This window comes from Phascolarctos cinereus, unplaced genomic scaffold (genome assembly GCF_003287225.1).
Source record: "Phascolarctos cinereus isolate Bilbo 61053 unplaced genomic scaffold, phaCin_HiC Scaffold_726;HRSCAF=1367, whole genome shotgun sequence".
NCBI classification, from domain to species: domain Eukaryota; kingdom Metazoa; phylum Chordata; class Mammalia; order Diprotodontia; family Phascolarctidae; genus Phascolarctos; species Phascolarctos cinereus.
In genome coordinates, this window is record NW_027556098.1 from 407,647,180 (window position 1) to 407,671,937 (window position 24,758).

The 24,758-nt window shown below is 49.3% G+C and overlaps 2 protein-coding genes across 3 annotated transcripts in view; one reads left to right on the top strand and one right to left on the bottom strand.

Annotated features, from left to right (window-relative positions):
* The window catches only part of SAMD4B (sterile alpha motif domain containing 4B), a 31,327-nt gene extending 12,232 nt beyond the window's left edge, over positions 1-19,095 (bottom strand). The window contains exons 1-2 of the mRNA XM_020978215.2: positions 18,972-19,095; positions 6,444-6,836 (exon numbers count right to left, since the gene is read on the bottom strand). Coding sequence (XP_020833874.1) covers positions 6,444-6,639 — 196 coding nt within the window. The 5' untranslated portion in view covers positions 6,640-6,836; positions 18,972-19,095. The remainder of the gene's footprint in view (positions 1-6,443; positions 6,837-18,971) is intronic.
* Positions 19,096-19,211: 116 nt separating this feature from the next.
* GMFG (glia maturation factor gamma) lies at positions 19,212-24,206 on the top strand. 2 transcript variants are annotated; one of them, XM_020978236.1, is made up of 8 exons: positions 19,212-19,281; positions 20,879-20,943; positions 22,618-22,714; positions 22,903-22,952; positions 23,054-23,103; positions 23,262-23,344; positions 23,570-23,643; positions 24,040-24,206. In XM_020978236.1, exons 1-8 carry the CDS (start codon positions 19,227-19,229, stop codon positions 24,109-24,111), a joined length of 546 nt encoding a protein of 181 aa, XP_020833895.1. In that variant the 5' UTR covers positions 19,212-19,226; the 3' UTR covers positions 24,112-24,206. The 2 variants fall into 2 exon arrangements, with proteins under 2 accessions (XP_020833895.1, XP_020833905.1); XM_020978246.2 differs by lacking the exons at positions 19,212-19,281; positions 20,879-20,943 and adding an exon at positions 21,494-21,601.
* The last annotated feature ends 552 nt before the right edge of the window (positions 24,207-24,758 follow it).

Below are 24,758 nucleotides of genomic sequence, written 5' to 3' on the forward strand. Positions count from 1 at the left end.
AGTAAGAGTGGACAGCATGTGAAGAAGTGGAGTGTCCTAATCTCCAGGCATTTGGGTATCCAAACTAGTCCTGTACTCCACTTTTCTTCCCAATGAGGCTCAAAACAGTGCCCCCTGCAGTGAATTCTCAGAAGAGCCTGTCTTTTTCCAACTCGATTCCTGCCTGCCTGCCAGGGGAATGCCAGCTATACTTGGGACCTGATGTGACCTCAAAAACACTCAAAAGCTGCCTCAGTTCTGCAATCTATCAAAGGAGCACAAATGCACAGGTTTTGCTTTCTGGTCTGGGATATCCCCAAATGCCACACACTTTCCATAACCACAGCTTTGGGGTCAGTCATTCAGAAATGGAGTTCAATTTTTCTTGAACTTCCGATTCTTCAGCCTGTGCTATGTCTTGGGGATAGCTAATACCCACAATGAATCACAGATTTAGAGCTTAGAAGGGACCTTGGAGGTAACTAAATCTGATGAGGAAACTGAGACCCAAAGAGTTGCCCAAGTTTACACAGCAAGTACAGCAAGGTCTTCTGGACTTTTGAGTTCCATTTGCATTCACTCAATGAGCTCCTTACTCACAACACCACCTCTGTCTCTTAGAATTGAGGCAGGGGGAGCTCAGTGACTTGCCCAGGGTCACACAGCCAGTAAGTGTGTGAGAGGGAACTCTAAGCTCAGATCTTCCAGCAACCTCTATTACCTACACCACCACTACCACCACCAGGGCTTAGTAAGGTCCTTTTATTTGGCCTAAGCCTACTTAACCCTTGACCTGATTATGGAGCAGGGTGAGAGCAAAGGCTATTTTAAGTATCTAGGATTTCATCAATTTATCAGGCAAAATGACTGAGTGCCTGCTAAGTACATGCAAGGGGTCAGACACTGAGATGCCTTTCCCCATCCCTTCCCTCCTGGAACTCTTCTGGACCCCAGCTAGTCCAACACAACCTCTATTTTCTCAGACTAAAAAGCTTCAACCTTTCAGTCTTCCCCACCCCACCCTCATGGTCACAAAGCCTCTGAGACAAATGACAAGCCCTGGACACTGGAGGCCAGGCACAGATGAGCCCTGGTTTAGTATAAAGGAAAGAAGGCTTTCTGTTGCATTACCAATCCCCATCCTGAGATTCTCACTCTCCCTCCCACCTCATTTCCAATACCTGATCTTATGTAAACCAAGATCCATCATGGTATCCTGGGAGGAGCTCGCCTACTCCCTCCCTTCCCTCACCACTGACAAATCTGTCAGTCAAGTTTTCATGCCTGGCTTCACCCCGCCAAGCATGAGGTGCCCATTCTCCCTGACATTTGTTTAGACCTCAACAGGAGCAGAGGTTTTTGGGCCATGGGGAAGCCCTAGCCACATTGCTCAGTGCACTGCCCAGACCTTGACACAGCACAGCCTCTCTCTGGTAAAGCCCAGGCAACAAATCAGTAAGAAAACCCTGCCCAAATGAAGCATGTGCTCTAATGAGGGACCTTGTTCTGCTCTGGAGAAAGGGAAGAGCTGTTTCTGATGCACAAAGTCTAAGCCTTGAGGGTGGGACCCAACACTGAGTCAGCAGATGCCTAAGAAACAGTGAGATGGTAGTGGAACTGCTCCACTGTGGGAATCTGGCCTTGTCAGGGTCATCTATATGAAACTAGGCATTCAGGAGTTCATAATAAATACATGTGAACTGAAAATCTCAAGGGGCTGTCCACAGTGGTGGGGGCTAACATAAAAGAGGAAGATAGGGCAATGTATTCTGGGATCTCACCCATTATTCCGAGGAACAGCCCCCACCCATCCCAGAAAAAAGTAAATCTTGTTTGTGGGAGAGTCTGCGGAGGATACACCATGTCTAGCCTAGCCCTTGCCCCATACTGGGAAGGGAGAAGAGCCCACTTGGATCTCTCCCACAGATTTGTGATGGTGGTGCAAGGGAATCTCACAGGAAATTATTTTACCAAAACCAGATGTGACCGTGGCCCTCTAAGCCAGAGGTATGACAAGCAGCTCTGACCCCAAGGATATGGAGGGAGGAGGGGGAGGATGAGGCACTGTGTTCTGTCCCCATCCCTCACTAAGCCACAAACCTGTTCTTGGCAGCCAGTATTTATGATGAAGGGGGGTGGGGGCATGACTATGAGAGGGAGGAGGGCTAGTCCTGGCAGGGGTGGTGAGTGGGCAGGTCCCACACAGAGGTGGGAACAGCAAGGGAAGGGCCAACTAGAGCTAAGTAGGGCACGACCCCGAGGCTTGGCAGCTTTCAGGGGCCAAATCTATCTTTGAGGCGCTGATGAGGCCAAACCCTTTTTTATATCCCTTACTGTTGCAATCACGTTGGGCAGCTGCCAGAGGGGCTGAGGTTTGGCTGAGAACTGCCCATTCTCCACGCTCTAGCCATGGCTGTTTGGGGGGGAAGAGGGAGGAGTGAAGGGAAATAGGCCAGGAGGGAGGCTCACATTTTTGTATAATGAACTAGACTGAAGGAACTCATGAAAGAACAGCATTGCTGGGCTCACTCTGACAGGGGAAAGGGGAAAGATGAGGTTTCCCCAAGCTCCACCCCAGGGTGTATGGTGTTTGTGTGGGGGTGATGATCTGGACTGAGATCAGGTCCCTGATCTGGTGACTCAATGTCCCCTTCCTGACCTCAGTTTCCCCACCCAGACTGAGCCAGAGTGAGGCAGGGAAGGAAGGAGGGAAGAAGAATAACCCTAACCTTGAGGTTAGTTGATTGGCTTGTTTGTTTGTTTTTGGAAGGGGGGGGAGGATAGCCTCTGATTCACAGAACCCAACACAGGCAGGAGGAATGCTGGGAGTGTTGCTGAGGGAGCTTCAGGGACAAGAAATGGAGGCCAGTTCATCTGTCCCCAGGCTCCTCCCTCATACTGGGGCCAGGGACATCCCCATCCTAGCCTGTCTAGCTCTGCCTCCAAGGAGGCCTAAATTGATGTCACTTATTCACAGCTGGAAGACAGAATGGTTGTGAGCAGAAGGAAGAGGGAAGATGAAACCATTAACTCCCAGGTCCTCAGACCATCTGCATCTTCCCACCCCCGATCTAGAGATACCTCCTTGAAGACGCTAGGAATCCAGCTCTCATTCCCAGGGCAAAAAAAAGGGAGGTTGTCTGAAATTTCCTCAGACCCTTAGGGGAAAGAGACGGTACTGCCTCCTCCCCTGGCACCCCCAGAGCAGGGTGAAGTCTGTGAAGCCACCTTTGTGGGAACCCTTCCTTCCAGGCAGTAGATATAGCTCCTGCTCCTAAGTCTCAAACAGATAGATCCAGGTAAGTCTTTACCTTTAGTCTAACCAAGGGGTTCTTAGCCTGAAGTCTAGGAACTGTTTGATTTTTTTTTTTTAACACAGAATATATATTTCAATATAACTGGTTACCTTTGTAATCCCATGGATTTTGTATTATTCTCAGAGGTTGCTGATGGTGCAGTGGACAGAGTGCTGGGCTTGGAGTCAGGAAGACCTGGGTTCAAATCCAGTTCTGGACACTTCCTAGCTGTGACCCTGGATAGGTCATTTCATCTCTGCCTGCCTCGGTTTCCTCCTCTGTAAAATGGGGCTAATAATTGCTCCTACCTCCTAGGGTTGTTGTAGGATCAAAGAAATAAATTATCTGTAAAGCTCTTAGCTTATTCTTTTCCCCTTCCATTCCACCCCCACTGAAAACATGTTTCTGATATGGGAGTCACAGGTTTCAAGAGACTGCCAAAGGTGGCCCCTCGATACAAAGAAGGTTACGGACCCCTGGTCTAATGGTAATGCTCTCCATCCCTGAGTGGATCACACAATCCCCACTTTCCTCTTGTAGAGGAGGCACCCTGGATTCTGCCCAACGTGTCCTCTGACCCTGCCAGGGGAATTTCAGAGCACGAAGGCAACAGCGCCACTTCAGGGGTATAAATTTGAAGTCTCTAGGGGGTGGGGGGTAGGGGTGCGGATGGGGGGTCCTCTGACTGAGGAAGAATGCCACAGGTGAGGTGTACCAAAGGCACATTCCACATTTTGACCTCCAACAAGTAATTCCTCGGTGCCTGTGATGGCCCAGCACCATGCTAGCTGCCATGGGAAATACAAGAAAGGGTCATGAGATTCCTGCCTTTCAGCCCGAGGGCTAAAGGCTAGGAATCCAGGCGAAGGACACAGTTTCATTTGTCTCCTCGGGTTGACATTCCAGGCCCTCCAACAATCTGATTATCCACTTGGACTTCCCTTGCTCCCTATGGGCAACTTTTGTCCAGGCCACACTCCCTGGCTCAGACGATGACCACCCTGGCCTCTTCCAGGCTCGTCCAACAGGCCCTCTGCTCTTCACTGCACAAGGGCTAACTGCAAATAACATTTCTCTGGCCTTTGACTAACTACACAGGTCAGTCTCTGATACCTTTTTATGAAGAAGCCCTGGCTTTCCAATGATGTATTATTCCTTTTATTCTCCCCAATACCTCAAATCATCCTTTGCATTCCACAGGCATACAGGTAAGTTAGGAGAATGCAAAAGATGACATGCTTCTTCCCTATGCCCCCTAGATCCTCCACTCCACAATTCCCAAAGAAACCCCAGGAGAAGGTTCTATTGTTGTTCAGTTGTTTCAGTCATGTCTGATTCTTCTTGACCCTGTTTGGGGTTTTCTTGGCAGAGATACTGGAGTGGTTTGCCATTTCCTTCTCCAACTCATTTTACAGATGAGGAAAATGAGGCAAAGAGGATGAAGTGATTTGCCAGGGTCACACAGCTGGAAAGTGTCTGAGGCCAGATTTGAACTCAGGAAGAGGAGTCTTCCTGACTCCGGGCCTGGGCTCTATCCACTGCTCTGGAGGGTAAACTGACAATGACAAGAGAGCTCTAAGGCTCACAAAGTGCTTCACACGCAGTATCCCCTCTGATGCCTACAAGCACCCTGGGATGGAGACACTTCATGTAACATCATCATCATCATCCTCATTTTATTACTTATGTGGAAACAGAGAGGCTGTATGCTTTAGATAATGTAGCAAGAGCAGGAGTCTAACTCAAAGCACTCCTAAGTCCAGCCCTCTCTCCTTGTCTCCAGACTTGGCATCTCCCTCCTCATCAAAGCCAGAAGCTACATTGGTCTGGCTGGGGCCTTCCCTCTCCACAAACCACCCATTAAATAGCCCAAACACCCTGGCACCCAGAACTCAGTGAGAGGTGCATGGTGGTAAGGAACAAAGGGAAACAGAGAAAGGGCAGGCCAAAAGGAGAGCTATGAGCTCCTCAGAAAGTCAGACCTTCCTGGGGTCATGGAGGGTTCACCAGCTTCAATTTTTAGACTGAGTAGGACCAGGTGCAAAAGGGAAGGGCCACTCACTTTAGGCCACCTCTCCCCGACCCAGGTCAGAATGACCAGGTGTTGTTCACAGCCACCTCATCAGGTAAAGTTCTTTCTCCTCCTCCCTACCACCTTCTCATGACCGTAAGTAAATCTCCACTGGTACCCAGCCTCTATATGGGCCTAAGCCTAGGAGCCAGTGCCCCTTTGGCCTCAGCATGCCCATCTCCCTCAACCTCTGATCCTAGCTGGTAGAGCCCCTGGGCAGGGCACCTCACCGGTAGCTTGGAAGCCCACCCTAGAATGCCCTTCGGTTGAGTGCCCAGCCTGGGGGTACAAACCTATTCCCTGTCCTAGCCATCCTCTTCACAAGTTAGGTGACAGACTCCAATGTCTATCTCCTTCATCAATTCCTATACCCCTCCCTAGCACTGCCCTTTAACTCTGCAGTCTAAGAGGCCTTATCTTCTCAGTACATCCCTACAAGTTCATCTTAGTGGCCATGACACAGTCCTTCCCTAAGCAGTTGAGGGATCCTATGTTCTCCACTTGGCTTTTCCTGTCTTCTTTAATGTGTACCAGTGGCACAGGACGAAGGAATCAAATCTCACCTGTCACACAGGACCCTGCTTGACCAGAACAAGTTATCTAAACAAACTGGGCCTTTGTCTCCTCATCCGTAAAAGTGAGGGGTTGGACCAGATGGCAGCCAAAGTCTGTTGGAGTTCTGAAGCCTGATTCCCTTTTGCGGTGATGTGCCCGTACTTTATTTCCACCTACTCTGATGGTGAGCTTCCTGAAGGCAAGGACTGTCTTATCTATCCTAGAAATCCCAATCCGGGCCTAAGATGAAGGCTTACCGAATGGAGGCACTTAATGTGGATTTAACTGAACTGCACTGAGTAGAAGAGGACTCAGTCTGCTTCTGGGATATGGCAGGGCACAAACACAGCTTCCCTCTCCTAGGCTTTCACAGTACATTCAGGGTTCAAGACCTTTTTTATGACTATGTTAACTTGACACACACCATGAAAACCTTTGGAATGGAAGAGAGTACAAGACTGATCTCAAAGAAGCTCTCTGACTTCCTTTCCCCAACCCCCAGATCTGTGTTGGGCCTTGGTCTGAGTGGGGAGCAGACTCACCAGCACTATTGGCCTCTGACTCCAGAAGGTGGATATCATTACAGTCTGCCAAGGAGTGCTCCAGGCAAAGCTGCAGAAATCGAGCCTGTGTTCGGGTGACCCGCTTCAGCAATGACAACAAGGCTACTGTTTGCTCACACTCATTCCAGCCCTTGAACCAGCCAGCGAGGATGCCAACCTGGTCTCGGAACATCATGGTGCCGTGGCCAGGGCCTGGGCTTGGCACCGGCAGAGGCCGGTGGTGGGGGACTGGTGGGGCAGGGCAACGCTGTCACATGGTCTCGGCTCCAGAATCCTGTTTTCTCTCCCCTGGGGGATCAGGGTGCTTAGAAAATCCCGGAAGGGACGGCGGGGGCAGAGGCCTGTTCACATCAGGGAGGTCTCCATGAGCTCCTGGAAGAAAGAAAAGAGGGGTATTAGACACAGTCCAAGGGCTTAGGAGGCCTTGTTATCTTCACTGCATGCAGAGCTAAATCAGCAGCTGAGCTTCTGGGAAGAAAAGAATGTGGGGACGGATGTCGCTTTAACTCTGTCCCCAGATCCCCTGGGCCAGAAAGCAGATTTAACCATGCTATCCAAGACTGCTAAATGAGAATGCTGACTGACTCATTCACATCTCTGAAGAACTAAGCTTAAACCGCAGTAAGAGATATGGTTTGACTGAATGAAGAACTTTCAGAAAGTGCTGGCTGTCCAGAAGGGCAGAAATGCCAGAGTACTCCACAAGGAAGCAGGCCATCCGAGTTCTAGCCTCTCCGACCCACAAGTGACTTGTTTTGCAACCTTGGGTGTATTACTTCCCTAACCACCTGGATTTTAGCTGCCTCATCTGTGGAAGGGTAATAATACCTAAACTGCCTGAAGGAGACAATCTCTTTAGACTCTTTTTGGCTCAAATACTATCTATGACTGGTCTAATCCTATGATTAGAGCCTCTGAAAGGCCACTCAAAAGAGGTCCTGAAAAACACGAGAGCTACGTGTCTATCTGAGAACTAGCTAGGGCAAAGGGACAGGCTCAATGATCTCTTCAGAGCACTTTCCAAAAAGGCATCTTACACCTTTGTAAAACAGTCTTTCCTGCCAGGTACAAGCCACTCTCAGGGGCTGACGGGCAGAGAGACTTGTAACTTCCCTGTAACTTGACCCTCAGATTTCAGGCAGGGAAGGCAGAAGGAAACAAGCATTTATTAAGCGCCTACTATGTGCCAGCCACTGTGCCAAGTGCTTCACAAACATCACTTCATTTGGGCCTCAAGACAACTCTGCAAAGGGAGTGCTGCTATTAGATCCACTGCAGAACGGAGGAAACTGAGGACACAGGGGTTAAGTGACTTGCAGGGTCACAAATCTAGGAAGCTTCTGAGGCCAGATCTGCACTCAGGTCTTCTTGACTCCAGACTGGAAACTGTGACAAGCCGGGCAGATTAGGAAGTCCCAAGGCTTCTACAAACACCTGGACTGTCACACAGGCTCTTTCCCAGTAAAAACATTCACTGGCCATTTGGTCCCAAGAGTAGCTGAAGCAAAGGCCCCTGTACAACACCCAAGTGGTGCTCTGAGGGGGCTCTCTCTACCTCCTGCCCAGAAGGACAGAGCTCACCTGGCCCTCTGAGGCCAAGCAGGACAAGGCTAAACCCTCTTCCAAATGAGAGGCCCACCTGACGACAACCACTATGACCCCCAAATCTTCTCTCCCTGAGAATTTCTTCGACTTACCACAGGGCCTGAAACCAAGGCCTGCCACCTCTCCCCACGGCCTCCTCCCATCTTCCTGGGGTCCCCCTCTTCTTTCAAAGCCTGATCCAAGCACTATCTTCTAGATGAGGTCTTTTCTGAATTCTGCCATCCCCTCCCATCCTGCCTCGTATGAATTTTGTATTTATTCTATGCCCTCGCTGCATCCCCTGATAGCACGCTGACCCTTTGTTAGCAGAGATCAGTCACTTCAGTCTCTGTAGGGGCATCCCCAGCACTTGGCACAGTCCCTGGCCCACCATAAGAAATCTGTGACACTTGACTGATTGGCAGAAGGTCAACAGGGCCTACTGACTGAAGGCTGGAGTCAGAAAGGCTAATACAAACCTCACTGAGCTCGACGTGCCTAGCAAGGAACCCAACGGTGGTCACAGCTTACCTGAGCAAGCTGGTTTCTACGGGTGGGGAGAGGAAATTGCCTTGTAGCTCTTCAGCACAGAACAGTGTGATCTAACTAGTAATACTCCTCATACCCCCTGAGGGGGTAGGGGTGGGGGTGGGTGCAATTCTTTGCTTATTTACTAAGGGTAATTTGGGGAAAGCCAGAGCTTTAAGCAGCACAGTCAGAAAGACCCGGATTCAAATTCCCCTGTTCACCATGTGACCACGGGTAAGTCACTTGACTCTCATTTTTCTTATCTATAAAATGGGGACAGCAATACCTGTAATATCTACTTCACAGCATTGTTATAATAAAGATAAAATGTGAAGCACTTTACAAAATAAAACACCATATAAATATCAATTACTATATGGAAATTCCTGGGGTACCACAATAGGCATGGGAGAAGTATCCAGAGAAAAGGAAAGGTGAATCTACAAACTTTGCAAGACACAGTTGAGAAAACTGGACAAAGTTTTTAAAAAGAGGGAAGAAACTGACACGATTACTGTCTGTTCTGTCTTCAAATATCTGAAGGATTTTCATGAATAAAGAACAAATTTGTTTCTTTGGTTCCATGAGCAGAAAACCCACTGGACGAAGTGAGAAGCTTCATGCAGGAATGGGAAAAGGAGGAAGCTTCCCCTCCCAGCTCTCTGCCACAAACACCTATAACCTTGGGGAAAGCCTGTTCCTCCCTCTAGGCCTGTTTCCCTATCTATAAAATGAGGGGCCTGGACTAGATGATTTTTAGGAATAATGTTATAGTCACATCTGGGGCATGGCTAGGCCAAGTCCAGCTCTCTTTGCTATCCCCAATAAAGCCAGAAAGTCTCTGCAATAGTTATGGAAAACAGGAGAAATAGAGGAAGGATTAGCTGAGAGGGGTCCAGAATCCTGCAAGAGGGCCTGCTGGTCATCTACAAATAGTTAGGCTTTGGGGAAAACAGTAGTTTTAAAAGCAGCACCATTAAGACTTTCTCCAAAGAGGAAATCTGCGGCTGTTTTGAGAAGTCGAGGGCTGTCTAGATGTCTGGAATGTGACTGAATGATGAGGTGCCCTCAGCTCTTTGGGGGATTCATGTCCCAGCTACACCCTGATCCCTGCCCACCCCTAGTCAGGGTGCTGCCACAGAGGGACAGCCTCTTTGGCTGTTGGACGAAAGCAGATCTGCCTCAAGGGATGCCCAGCCACAATAGGGATCCCTGTATGTCACAGATGAACAAGTACCATGGGGAATCCTTGAGGTAAAAGTCCTCTCCAGAGAATTCAGCAAGTTCCCCACTAACATTTGAGGGAAAACAAGGAGCTTGAGACTTGGGAAGTACCTGCTAATCCCAAAGGTGAAAAACAGAGGGGAGGGCTCATCCAGGAAATCACCTAGTCAGACCAACAGGTGATCCTGGGAGATGTTACCCAGTTGTTTTTTCTTCATAACTCCTACAGAAAAGACAAGAGGGACCTGTTCCAAGAGGACTACAGGCGAAAGAGGACCCTGAGTGCTACTCATTTTCTGCAAACCCTTCCTGGCTCCTACTGGGAATACAATACCCCATGTATGCCAACAACACCTAGGCAAACAAGGTAGCACTGATGACTCCTCTCACCCTTACAGCACCCTGGGCATGCCTACTGCACAGAAGAGGTAGTAACAGGCCAGGGACATGAAGGCAATCATCAAGTGAATGGCAAAGCCAAGGAAACAGCTTCGGGTCTTGAGATGGACTGAAATGTGATTTTTCGCAAGGCATTCCTAAAAGGCGCAGACTCATGCCCATGAGAAAAGGGAAAACCTTGCTACGGGAATGGTGATTATCATGAGGGTAAGAAACAAGAGATAGCCAGAGCTTCCTGGAAAATGACCAGAGCACAGGAATTCCTTGGAAATCCTCAAAGCAGAAAGCCAATGAGCTGCCGAGTTCTTTGTGTCTCCTTCAACAGCTCTTCTTCTGCGTTCTACCCTCCCAAGTACAAATGACTTCTAAAGTTTTGTTCTTCATACTCTGCTCATCTCTATCAGACCCTTGCTCTCTTGGAAAGCTCATTCCTTCTTATGGCCCCAGCTACCTTCTTTATGCAGATATCCCCCCTGCCTCCCAACGCTCTCTCCAACCCTTGTATTTCCAGATGCCTGCTAGCGGAACACATCATCTGCACCTTAATCTTAAGATGTCAGTCAATAAACATTTAGGCACCTATTATGTGCCCAGCACCATGTTAAGGACATGTCTAACAATACACATCACCTTCTTCTCAAACTGGCTCATCCACCTGACATCTCTATTTCCGTCTCAGTGGTATCATCATTCTCCCTGTCACCCAGACTTGGAATTTCCAATTCACTTTGAGGCCTATCATGCTGGTCCTCCTCAGCTTTCTGGTTGGTCTCTTCCTGTTTCAGCCCATCCCCCACTCAGCTGCCAGAGATCATCCTAATGTACAGGTCTGTCCATGGCACCCCCTTCCACCGCCCGCCTCCTCCCGCAACATTCAAGAACTTCTAGTTGGATCCCTATTAATTCCAGGATCAAACACAGAATCCTCTGCTTGGCATCCAAAGCCCTTGATAACCCAGGGGGTTATCCTACAGTTGCAGACTTTTTATATGCTCCTTCAATCCAACGAACCTGGCATCTTGGCTATTCCCTGAACAACAGCCTTCATCTCCACACTGTGGTTTTGGCCCTGGAATTCTCTCCTTCCTTACCACCACCTCCTGGCTTCCTCTGAGGCTCAGCTAAAATCCTCCCTTTTTCAAGAAGTCTTTTCCTGTCCCCCTTAATGCCAGCACCTTCTGACATCATTGGCAATTTAGCCGCAAATGTCTCACTGGTACATGGCTGTCTGCATGTTGTCCAGGAATTGGCTGGAGCCAACTTAACCATGAAAGCCAATTATTACATTTTCAGTGCGAGCATTTACACTTTGGAATCAACAAACACTGAAAATCATGGCTTGTTTTTCTAATTGTCTAGACTAAAGAAAGTGATAAGAGAAAACATTAATAATACAGTTTAAATTGAAAATTATGTGCGGTCTAGGTGGCACAGGGCATAGAGCTCCAGCCTTGGAGTCAGGAGGACCTGAGTTCAAATATGGCCTCAGACACTTGACACTTAACTAGCTGGGCAAGTCACCTAACCCCAACAGCCTAAGAAAGAAAGAAAGAAAGAAAGAAAGAAAGAAAGAAAGAAAGAAAGAAAGAAAGAAAGAAAGAAAGAAAGAAAGAAAAGAAAAGAAAATTGTGTGTGGCTCCTATCTTCTCCCTCCTCAACAGCTATCCCATTCGACTGAAAACTCCTTGAGAGCAGGCACTGTTTTTGCTTTTCTCTGAATCTTGGCACAGTGCTTGGTACTAATCAATGCTTGTTGATGTAAATAGTCCTGTTATAGCCTGTTCTGATTAGAACACATCTGGAGTCCACATAGTTTTCAGTTCTCACTTCACACAAATTTGACTTTATGTGAGGAATTCTGAAAGAAATCTGCATTCCAGAAAAAAACAAAACAAAACAAAAACAAAAAACCACCCTATGTTAACTTTACAGTACTGTGCCTGCCCTCTTTCTCTCTCCTTGCTCCTGCCTCTTGGCTCAGTACTTCATGGCCTCCCCGCTCCAAAAACCCAAAAATAAACCCCTCCAAGTGAAAGTAGAAGAGACTGCCACCACTACTGCTGCCATGGTGAATCAGGGACTTTGGCCTAAGACCTGTGGCCCGAGAGAGGTCGAGACCTCTACTCTGCCCACCCCACCAATGCTCTGTCTTCTATCAGCTCTCAGGTACCATGAGTCTTCTCCTATCTGTGTCCACGTCTGGTCTCCATGTGTCTGGCCCCCACATGCTCTTCCTCTCAGTTCAGACCAGGCCCAGACATGGCTGGTCCCAGCCCCCATGTGTTGCTCCTCTTGCTCTCTTTTCTCTGTCCCGAGCCCCTGAGTGTCCTTGAACCATGTGCCAGCTCACTTCCTCCATGGGTGCACTGTCCCCTTTCTGCTTCCCTCCCTTCCTCCCCCACGTCTGCAGGCAAATTCACATTACACAAAAATCACTTTACACAGAGGTCTGTGGAACAGTCCACTTACATAAAGTGAGAACCATCTGTTCTGTGTTTAGTTTGGTCACTTTTAAGAAGGAAACTGACAAACTGGAGCATGTTTACAGAACATAAGACTGTGACATATCAAGATAAGTTAAAGGAGTCATGATTTTTAGCTACAGAGGAGAAGACGGAAGGAGGAAAAGCTAGCTGTCTTCAAATCTGAAGGCTTCTTCTATGGAAGTGTCTTCCTATCTCTGTCCCTTTGTCACTGCCCTGCCGGCCCCTAGAATGGAGAACTAGGAGCCATGGGTAAAGCTGCACAGAGAGAAAGAGTTTTAATGTGTGAAAAAACTACCTAACGATTAAAGCTGTCCAGAAATGTCTCAGTAAATAGGAAATTCCTCATCACTGCAATCGTTAGAGGCTGAATGACGGCTGGTGAGGGATGTTGTGGAGGGGATCTTTGTTAAGTACATATCGGATCAGAGGAACTCAGGGTCCACTGTCCACTTGTTATCTTATTTCTCTCTTCCTGGAACCCCACATCCATCCATCCATCATAACGACTCTCTCTTCATCATGCCCCTTGTGCTCCCCCTCTGGCCCCAAGATCACGTCCTTAGCCCTTCATACCTAGCCTACTCCCACAGCCTCTCAGCTGGTATCAACAACCCCGTTTTCTTCCTCCTCCAAACCACGGCACACTTGGCTGCTGGAGCGCTCTTTCTAAAACATCATTTTCCTTGGGTGACTCCCCTGTCCCAGATACAAAATGGCTTACTGCTGCCTAAAAGATAAACTCTCTATTGTTCTCCTAACCCAAACCCACCTCATCTCCATTGCGGCAGCCACACTGGTCGGTCCACTGACTCCCCCCACCTAGAACTCACCTCACAAAGTGCCACCTCTGGCCCTGTGCTCAGTAGGCCCCTTGCCCAGCTGGAATCCTCTTTCCTTTACAGTTTACCTGACTGCTGCTCATTCTAATCCCACCTCCTCCATAAAACCTTCAGTGACCACAGAGATCTCATTTTCCTCTGAATGTCTATAGCACTCACATGGTCTCTACCGCTCATCTTTCATTTCAGAATAAACCACCATATACTGTTATTTTATGGCCATGTGTTGTCTCACTATGTAATGCAAGCCCCCTGAAGACAGGTACTACATCACACTTGTCTTCACAGCCCACTCAGGACTGAGATGAATACCAACAATGAATTAGGGCCTTCTTTCTTCCTCAACCCTCTGTCCCTTGGCCTATGGTTCACCCTCCAAATGCTATTTCTACTGTTCACCACCTCTATATCCCTGGAATGTTTCCTACTAAAATGACATCAAGACATGTTTCTTCTGAGCCCAGAATCTGTCCAGTGCTAGCCTAGTCTCAATTCAAATTTTCTATCCTTTGTACCAGTGGTGTCAAACTCAAATAGAAGTGAGAGGCTGCTTAGAAAACCACAAATTCACATTATCTATATTGTATTGTACTCTTCTTTCTTTTGTTACATGTGTCCCAATAATATTTTAATTTGGTTTGGTCTACACAAGTGTTTCCTGGAATTCCTGACCTCTTGTGGTCCCCACCATAAGTCTGACACCTCTGCTCGATACTGTTTTGTATGTAACTCAACCTCAGCAAGACCCCAATGCACAGAAATCTGAGAATTAAAAAAAAAAACCATCTCATTCCACCTACAGAGATCTTACTATACTCCTGCCACTACTCCAAGCCTCAGTGATGATACTGACAGAATGTCAGAGCTAGATGGTCTGAGAAATCACTGAGTTCAATCTAAGAGCAAGGAGAGAAAGGTCTGAGCACCAGGAATGCCGGCTGTGAACGCCACTCCCAAAACAAGACCGGACTCTTCATTTATCTCTTCTATAAGTCTGGAGAAAATGCTATGATGATTCAATCAATCATGTTAGCCAACACACAGTTAACAATTCTTGTCATTCACTCTGATCTCACAGCAGCCTTGTGCTGTACTACAGATATTATTTCCCCAATTTAAGAGGAAAGGAATCGGGGTCAAAGAGGTTAAGTTGGGAGGCATGGTGTAGTGAAAAGAGGGCTGGATTTAGTCCAAAGACCTAGGTTCAGACCCCAGCTCTACTACTGTTACCTGTGTGACTTTGGATGAGTCATTTAACTTCCTGGCTCTCCCCATCTGTAAAATGAGGCAGCTGGATTAGAAGTCCCCTGAAGACCCTTCCAGTCTTACTTCTAGGCTCTCATGACTTGAAGTACGACCTCTTCCTTCCAACCAACCAACTCAGAGGCTATCTAGATTTTCAACTGGGAATATCCTAGGAACCCTTTTGCTCACTGATACTGAAGGATGGTTGGGAAGGAAAGAGTTATGATCTACCTCTACAGTTCAGAAAAACAAGCGAATGATAACCATGTACTGATCACCTTCAGATTTCCAGCTCTACTCAGTTCAACCAATAGGCTCAGACTAATGGACCTTGATGGAGGTCTTGGCAAGACAGGGTCTTCCGCCAAACTAAATAGTACAATGACTACTAAGGATAGTCTTTCTCCTATTCACTCCCCTTAGGAAGGCAAAAGACATCTACCTTTCTTATCTGAAATAGCAATTTGCATAGGCTGTAAAGGACCCACGGACATACTTCTAATCAACTAGCTAGGGAGCTCTAAGCACTATACATGCCTCCCTGTTCAACAGGAACGTTCAGAAGGGATTCTTTCAGAGAGAGGGAAAGAAAATGAGGCACAGAAAGGGGAAGGAAGGTAAGCCCAGGGCACACAAAGAACCTAAAGAAATTAGGTACCTTGCCTACTGTAGTTCCTAATTACAAATCACTGGTTGGAAGGTCATCTAGTCCAATGCCTGTGGAATGAGTAACCAACTACAAACAACTGACAGGATGAGGAAGAAAGGCTCCAGATGCTGGGCAGTGAGGAGGGGAAAGGACAGGGGAAGGGATGAAAAAGACCCTCTCTCCTCCTTCCCAGTAGGATTCTATCCCACTAGGATGAGAAAGACTCTAATTCTGGAGAAAAGGTGGCAGGGTAGAAGTTTAGGATACAGTAATAGATGTCAAGGAAAGTACCGGCCCGGGTTAGAATGCAGAGAGACTCTGGGGTTCATTTCTGGATAGCACATTTTGGCAAGGACACTGTCACACTGGAGAACTAGCAAGGAAGGTAAAGTGATTGGGATAGATCCAGAGTCTAGAAATCATCTCAGAGGAGGAATGGCTGAAAAAAAACAAGAGGTGTTTAGACCCACAGAGAGAAGATTCAGGCAATATCTTAATTGATGTCTTTAAATACCTGAAGGCCTATCACACAGAAATGGAAGCCAACTGATTTGCTTGCTTCCTCAGGCAGATATGAGCCCAGTGACGGGAGTACAAAAGGAAGCAGGCTTCTGCTCAAGCAAAGCAACCATGAGAAGTATCAGGCCAGGAGCTCCTCATTCTGTGCTATGTTCAAGCAGGGGCTGGACGGTCCATGTCAGACAAGTGGTAGAGGGGATCCTTACACCGGACTAGGTGGTCTCTCAAATCCCTTTCCAATCTGGAAGCCCAGGGGTCTGCCTGACTTGGCCTACACTGGCCTAACTCCCAAGCAGGAGAAGAGGACGACATCCTCCTATTCTGCAGACAGGAGTTGAACAACAGGGATAATAAAAAGAAAAGGGGGACAAGGGAGCAGAGAGGATATGCCTCTGTCCAAAAGCAGGGAGCACCTGGCTTCCATGGGCAGAATAGTGTGGCAGAGAAAAAAGAGAGTTAATGGTTCTAGGAGGAAAGAACACGGAAGAGAATAAGACCTGTTAAAGTGTTGGAGAGGGGCTGTTGGAGGGAAGGAGAAATCTGAGAAAAAAAGACTTTAAGGAGGGAGAGTATATATACAGAAAGGGGAACAGAGCTGCACCCACACCAAGGAAGGGCCTTTACAAAAAGTTGTGGGAGTCCAAAGGGATGAAGCTTAGAACGGAAATCAATGGGTTAAGAAACCAAGGTGATGAGGGAAGGCAAAGATATGGAAGTGGTGAATAATTTTAAGGGAAGAGGAAAGAATGAAGAGAAATTCAGTCCTGGGAAATAGTAAGGGGAAGGGGTGGAGTGAGGAAAGAAGACCTGATGGAGACCTGAGAGTTGAACAGCACAGAAGGTTCATAAATCTTTTTCTGTGTCATGTCTGGTAAAGTCTGTGGATGTTATCAAATGGATAAAATAAAATACATAGGATTCAAAGGAAACCAATTATGTTGAAATATAGTTACCAAATATTGGGGGAGGGGGGAGTCCCTGATCTGAAGGGAGGCCTCTCTAGGAGACCCAGCAGAGGCAGAAGAGATGGGAAGAAGAAACGGCTAGTGGTATCTGCTGGGGGATGGGAAGTGATAAGGAAATAGAGGTAAAACTTTACCTCCCCACATCCCTCAGTTCCCTTCCTTTCTGTCCCCCCTAAGTCAGGCCTTTATAAATTCCTTCCTAGACTACTTAGTCTTCATTAAACTCCTTGTTTCTAGTCTCTTCTTCCTTCAAACTATCTTCCACATTGCTGCCAAAACAATCTTAAAGCCTAGTTCTGACCACTTCCCTGACCAAAAACCCTTCCTGGGGTCCCGTATCCCCAGAATAAATTATAGACTCTTTAGGTTGGCACTGAAATCCCTCCATAATCTGGCTCCCATTTACCTTTCCAACATCACTTCCTAATACTCCAATTCACTCACTCCAGAATCTGCCTTCTCTCAGTACCTGCATCAGCTATTCCTCATGCCTAGAATGCCATCCTTCCTCATATCCATGTCTGAAGCTTTGTCTTCCATTTAGCCTTATCTCCTCTCTTCTAGGAAGCCTTCCTTGATTTCACCTCCTTGTAAGCATGTATTCCCTCCTCCTTGGACTGTGCCAACATGGGTACCCATTTTATCACTCCAATAGAATGAAAGCTCCTTGAGGCTAAAAGCTATCTCTCCTCTCTTTCTCCAGGGTCTCTCCAAGCCCATTGTCAGTGCCTAATGTTTGCTGAATTCAAGGAAGGAGGAGTGAGAGGCAAGACCAGGGGTGGAATCCTGACCTTGAGGGGTAGACGGACAGGAGCACAAGGAAAGGAAGCCAAAAGGTTCTGAAGCAGAGAAGAGGTTAAGGGCTTTGGGAGGGAGAGATGGACACTCTAATGGGCTGTCCTGGGACAAAGGGAGCTAAGTAAAGACACAATCTCTGAGTCTCTTAGGAAAGAGCAGTATGGGAGTGGCAGTGTCTTTGTAAGACTTCTGGGGTGAAGGATGCTCAATATGGAATGAGTTTGTCAGGGATGGAGAGTTAGGGGATTGATGATGGGGGAATGATGTCTCTGAGCTGGGAAAGGTCCTCATAAGAAGAATGGGAAGCAGGCATCTGCACTGGCGGGGTGGGGGGGGAGGCAGAGGAACAAGCACACTGACACCAAGGGAGGACTGGGGAGCTCTCTGAAGGGAGAGTCTGGTAAAAGGGACTCCTGAGGAGCTGTGAAAGGTCCACGGACCAGTAGATATTCTCTGAGCAAGGAAGGTGACTAGAGGAAGGGAAATGATGGTAGTTAGGGCATCCCTCTGAGGGAAGAATTTTAGGGTTCCCCTGATGGAAGAAGGGAACAGAAGATGCACTCTGAAGAAAGATAAAAGACGCTCCAGAGGGGAAATGGGGGCAGGCTGAAGGATATCTCTAAGGGAATGGGGGTTCTGCAGGACCTTCTGAAGGGGGAACAGGGACAACAGGGACATTACTAAGGTGAGTGGGAGGACAAGCTGAGGGGTATCACTGAGGGGAGTGGGAGGCTTGTAGGAACCTCTGAAGGGGGAATAAGAATAGGCTGAGAGTCATTACTAAAACGAGTGGGGGGCCTGTAGGACCCTCTAAAAGGGAAATAAGGACAGGCTGAGGGGCATTACTAAAACGAGTGGGGGGCCTGTAGGACGTTCTGAAGGGGGTCCAGTGACAACCTGAGGGGGATCACTGAGGGGAGTGGGGGGCCTTCGGGATCCTCTGAAAGGGGAATGGGGACAGGCTGAAAGGACTTCTAGGGAAGTGGGGGCCTCTACGGGGAGGGCCGAGGGGTCGTTCTGGGGGTCGGGGTCTGGCCCCGCAGCCCGGCGGCCGGGGTCCCCGAGAGGCGGGGCCGCGCGGCTGGGGGGGGTCGAGCTAGCGCCGCGCACGCGCGCGGGGGGGCGGGGCCGGGCGGCCTCGCGCCTCTCCCTCCCTCCTCTCCGGAGCTGCGCCGCGGTGAGGGGAGGGTGGGTATCTGTCCGTCTGTCCCTCCCTTCCTCCCGCCCGCCCCCCGAAGCGGAGAGGCCTCTTCAGGTCACCCAGGACTTACCGCCTCCGGCCCGCGCCACCACCGCCCTCACTCGCCTCGCTCTCTCCGCCTTCCCTCCCTCTCTCCTCACACCGACCGACGCCGTCGCCGCCGCTGCCGCCGTCGTCGCCGCCACCACGCTGCGTCACTGCGCCGCTGCGTCACCCCTCCTCCCTCTCCGCCCTGCTCTCGGCGTCGCTCCGCCCTCATCACCGCCTCCGGCCTGGCGCACCAGTTCATTGGACAGCCCTCCGCGGACGGACAGCCCATTAGCCAATGGGTGCTGCAGAGGTCGGAAGCCAAGAGAGGGTGAGGAGAGGAACGCCACCGGGTTAGCAGAAGCGCCGGCTGGGAAGGGCCCGCCCCCCAAATCCGGACTAGGATTGGCTGGACGTCGCATGATTGGCAGACCGAGACCGGGAGAGGCGGAGGATTGGGGGAAGAAGAAGGAGGGAGGGAGGGAGGACCGCGCTGTCTGGAGCGTTGCCATGCCAACGGGCCGGGCTGTCCTGGGCTTCTGGCCTCCGCCCTGCAGGAGGTGGCTTCAGATAGACACTTCCTTCGCCGGCTCTGTACCCCACATCCCATCTTCTGGACTCTCCTCCCTCCAGTATCCCCTTACCCTTTATTAGGTCCTCCTCCCCTCATGTTTCCTCCCCTTTTAGCATGTCTCCCTCCTCGGCATAGACCCCTCCCCCTTCAGCCGGCCCCCTTCCCTTACAGACCCTCCCTCTTCAGCCGGGGCCCCCTCGCCCCCCACATCTCTTCCCAGTTCTGTCACTCTCGCGCTGTAACGAAATCACTTCACTCCTCTGGGTTTCCGTTTCCTCATCAGTAAAATGAAACCTTTGGACCTCTGAGGTCACTTCTAGGAACAAATCAATGATTTTATAATCCCTTCCTTAAGCCCTCAACCCCTTTTTCCCAAATCCCTCTACACCCCGTCTAGTCCTCGGTCTCATACCCCTCCCCACTTCTCTATCTCTCTTGTCTTTTCATTCCTTCTCTTCCCAAATGCTCCCATACATCTCCCCCTCTTATCTCCTCCCCTAAATCCTTTCAGCCTCATCACGGTCATTCCTCCTTCCTCCTCATCTCCTAAATCCCCCGAATCTCCCCTACATCCCTCTCCTCTAAAATCCTTGCCCCTCATCTGTTCCCCCTTCCCTTTCCAACCCCCCTTCCTCCATAACTTCTTTCTCCAAACTCCTTTTCCATAAATCCCCTCCCTTCCAGACTCCAGCCTACAATTCTCTCCCTCTAAACCTCCCCTCAAAAATCTCTCCAAGCCCTCCTCTCCTCAAGACCTTCCTTCCAAACCCTCATTCCCTACATCCAGCTCCCAGAAATTCCTTCCTCCGACATCTCCTCCAAACTCCATCCTCAAATCTCCTCTCCACACTCTCTCCCTCAAACCTCTCCCCAATTCTCCTTCCTTCCAAAACTCTTCTCCCTCATAAACTCTTCTCCTTCTAAAATTCTCAGTCCCTTCTCCCTATACCTCTGTCCAAATTTCTGTCTGTAAGTCTGAGCCTCAGATCTTCTCCTGAGAATCTCCTTGAATTCTTTTCCATCCCAAATCCCCTCTCATCATCCCATACATTTTCTTCTCCTCCTATATCCTCTCCACACTACCCAATATCCAAATCTTCTTCTTTTAAATACTCCTTCCTTAAAACCTCTGCGTCATTGTCCATCTTTCCATCTTCCCCTTAAACTAGTTCTTATCCACATAACACCTGCACTCTGTATCCTTTTTCCCCAGACCCCTTCTCCTTCCCATACCCATAAAGCCCTTTGTAGCCCTCCCAGTGCCTTGTCCCATATCTATACCTTCTTCCATCAGCTCTCTATAGAGCGGCTTCTTTCCCCAGCCTTCCCTCCCTCCCTAACTTAGAAGCATCTCTTAATTTAAACATCCTTTTTAGGACGCAGGGATATTGGAGGAAAGGAAGCAGAATTCAAGTGTGTGTTTCAAGAAATAGGAGACAAGGTGAAGGAAGTGGGGAGGGGGTGGACAGCAAGTGTTCCTAATGTACTTGTACAGAGTAATTGGCCAAATTCTAATGACAACTCTGCCTTTGACTTACTGTAGGACCCGGGCTAAATTTCTCAGGCCTTTAGTTTCCCTTTATGTAGACTGAGAAAGTTGAAGTCCAAGGTCCCTTCTTAACTCTAGAATTCTGTTCCAGAGAGCATCTAGAACAGGACTTCTTCACATTTTGTGTATGTCCTAGGCCCCTGCTCAGAATCATGTTTTTAAATTATAAAATGAAATAGGATTAAAAGAAAAGTAATTATATTGAAATAAAGGTGTAATTTTTTTTTCCATCCAAGTTCCCAGACCCCCTGTCCATTACTCCAAGTTAAGAACCCTTTGATTTACAGGCTGGAAGAGTCGATGGATCTGGGAGGCCTTCCTGGAGGAGGTCAGAACAGATAGGGCATTGGGGGCCTGAAGATGAGTGTAGAAGTTTGGAGGTGGGGAGAAAGTAGGGGAAGAGGAAGTATGACAGGGCTTAAGGGAAGAGGAGGGGCTTAGGCAACAGTTACCCCAGGACTGATATAAACAGGATGTGGTATCAGAGCAGACCTTCCCCCCTCCCCAGAAGACAGGAATCAGCCCAAGGGAGACATCCTTGGGAGCAATGGTCAGAGTATATGGGGGTAGGGGGAACAAGATGGGGAGGGGAAGGTCTGAGAAGGCCTGGGGACAGGGGTGAGGGAAAGACAGGACTGGGGGACTAAGGAGACAGAAATTGGGATAGAGCTATGGGGCTGGGGAGAAATAGAAGAGGCCAAAGATAGTGAAGGGGACAGACAAGGAGGACATAGAGGGAGACAGGGTTGGTGGAGGGGAGGCAGAAGAGAGCTCTAGAACTCTGGACAGGGCCAAGGGACTGGAGAAACAGAAAGGGGAGGCAGAGATGGGGAAAAGGAAAGGAGTGGGGAGCCAGGGAGACCAGGAGGGGGACAGAGGGGTTGAGGAGAAATACAAGAGGCCAAAGAAGATAGGGTAGGCAAGGAAGGAGAGAGAGAGAGAGAGAGAGAGGAGAGAGAGAGAGAGAGAGAGAGAGAGAGAGAGAGAGAGAGGAGGGGAGAGAGAGAGAGGGAGCATTCTGGACAGGGCTGAGAGATTGGAGAGGCAGATGAGGAGAAGGAAAGGGATGTGGGGGGGGTTATGAAGGAAGACAGACAGGAAGGCTAGAGAAGGGAAGGACTTCTTAGATTACAGAAAACCAGGAGCTAATCTGGGACATTGCAGGGAGGCTGGGGGCAATAAAAGTATGGGATGAGGGATGAGGCAGCCAAGGGAGACAGAGATCAAGCCATGAGCCCTACGCTTGCCTTCTTCCCACTCCTGAGGCCCATAGGCAGGAAGAAGGACTCCTAAAGGTTTGGGGTTCAGTCTCTTCCCTCTCTCCTTTCTTTCTCTGGATTTCTGAATTCCATTTAGCACCCTGGAAACCTCAGAGGGTCCAATTCCTGGTTCCTCCCCAGGGTTGCCACCTTGTCCTCAATGAGTAGATGGAGAAAGGAACCCCCTGGTAAAAGTCCACAGGGTACCCTCTAGGCCCTGGGATAGCAAGAAGAACTATTGGTCACCAGCTGCCTCCCTCCCACCTGGCGCCCCAGCTTCCCTCACTAGTGTTTGTTCTGAATGCAGGCAGACTCTTTGGTGGTCTGTGAGGTGGACCCAGAGCTGAAGGAGAAACTCCGAAAGTTCCGCTTCCGGAAAGAGACAACCAACGGGGCCATCATCAGTGAGTGGTCCCCCTACCCTGGGGGATTTTAATTCCAGGTCTCCCAGCCTCCCTATGGAGAAGAAAGGAGGAATTCAGGGGTAGCCTTCCCTGCACAAAATTGGAGAAAGGAGCCTGTAAGGGGCTTGGGGGTCTGGGGAGGTGGGGAGTCTAACTGTTTCTCTGTCCCTCCCCTGGTATTCCCCCAGTGAAAGTGGACAAAGACCGGCAACTAGTGGTGATGGAGGAAGAATTTCAGGTGACAGGTGGAGGGTGTGATGGGGGAAGGCCTGGGGCTGGGGCCATGGAGGGAACCCCACTCTTCCACCAATTTACTTCTATCTTCCTTGCTATCCATAGAATATTTCACCTGAGGAACTGAGGAATGAGCTGCCTGAGAGACAGCCCAGGTATCCCCAGGAGCTAGCCACTGTTACCCCACCACTACCTTGGAAGAAACCAGTTTTGAGGGGTGGATCAGGCATGGGAAAGGAACAAGAAGATTGAGGTGCTGAGGGGTTCAGGCTCCACCTTCAGAGCTCTGTCTCAAGATTTTCCCTACCCTTAGGTTCATAGTTTACAGCTACAAATGGGTCCATGAAGATGGTCGGGTCTCCTATCCACTCTGCTTCATCTTCTCCAGCCCCGTAGGTAAGACCTCCTCACCTGATCCCCATACCCAGTCTTGGGGAGCATGCAGGACCCCAGCACTGAACCTACCAATCCACCAATCCCTCCCCCTAATTCATGGCCAACTTGGGTCCTGATCCTTATAGTCCTGCCCTGGGGGCCCTCTCCCTAGTAATACCTTATACCTTCTTCTTACCCAGCCACATCCCTTCTTCCCACTAACCCCACGGTTTCCACCCCTACCAGGCTGTAAACCAGAACAGCAGATGATGTATGCCGGAAGCAAAAACCGACTGGTACAAACCGCTGAGCTCACCAAGGTCAGGAGCCTTGAGTTCCTGAAGGGGCTGGGGAGGGGGGTGGTATCCACAGGGTTTGACCAACTGGGTCCTGAGGAGGGCAGGCTTTGGAGGGCCTTTGGGAACCCTGGAATCTCAGACCTTCAGAGACCTCATTAGCCTAGCCAAATGGTCGTCCAGCTTAGCTTGAAGGCCCAAAGCAGGTGACTCACTACTACTTCTTGAGGCAGTTTTAGAGGGTTCAGAAGGTTTCCTTTTGACCTCTTCCTGCTGGGGCCAGAGAACAAAGGTAACTCTTCTTCTACCTGAGGGTACTTTAAAGACAGATAGCTTGCTCCCCTGTCTCTTCTCTGGCTGCCTGGGTCTCTGACATATTTCCCAATCCCCAATCCATTCTCTCTCTCTCTCTCTCACTAGGTGTTTGAGATCCGCACCACAGATGACCTGACAGAGGCTTGGCTTCAGGAGAAATTGTCCTTCTTCCGTTAGCTGGGGGCATGGAGATGTCCAAGGATCAGGAGACAGGACACCTTGGTGCTGGGAAACTACATACCCTCTGACAAAATAAACTAGTGAAACCTGGACTGACCCTAGTGGTTACGACTCCACCCATGCAGCCTCTGCAGGACTCCATGTGGTCAGCAGAGGGCAGTCAGCCATCACAGAAGTGGGAGGTGGCATGCAGGCCATCCGTGGCCCACTCTGGAGAGGCTTAGGGAAAGGATACCAGGTTCCCTGAAAGGGTAGAGGGCTGAATGATGGGACGCCTGGGTCCCTAGAAGGGCCGGGGGCAGGGGTACAGGAAGCGTCTCTCCTGGTAGGGAGAACTAAGGGGCAGAATGCCTGGGTTCCACAGAGAAGGAAGCTGTAGGAGCCAGACGTCCATCTTGGTGAGAGAAGGGCACAGGTAGTCCCTATATTCTTGGAAGAGCTTACCAGTCATTTTAAACCTTTCCTTTTCCCTCAAGGAAGGGAAAGATCTTGAGGAGATATTTAACGAGATTCAAAATTGGCTGTTTGAGAAAGGAAGGATAGCCACATGGAAGTTCTTCCTTTGGGTCTAACCATTCTCCTTGGTGTTGGGGTCAGTTCTTATCCCCGCCTTTCATGCCTCCACTATATTGTATGTTGGGGGG

Coding starts and splice junctions, on each gene's coding strand:
- GMFG (XM_020978236.1), top strand. CDS start 19,227: ATGGGTGCTGCAGAGGTCGGAAGCCAAGAGAGGGTGAGGAGAGGAACG. Junction 20,944..22,617: donor TTCAAGAAATAGGAGACAAG/GTGAAGGAAGTG, acceptor TTCTGAATGCAG/GCAGACTCTTTGGTGGTCTG. Junction 22,953..23,053: donor TGATGGAGGAAGAATTTCAG/GTGACAGGTGGA, acceptor TGCTATCCATAG/AATATTTCACCTGAGGAACT.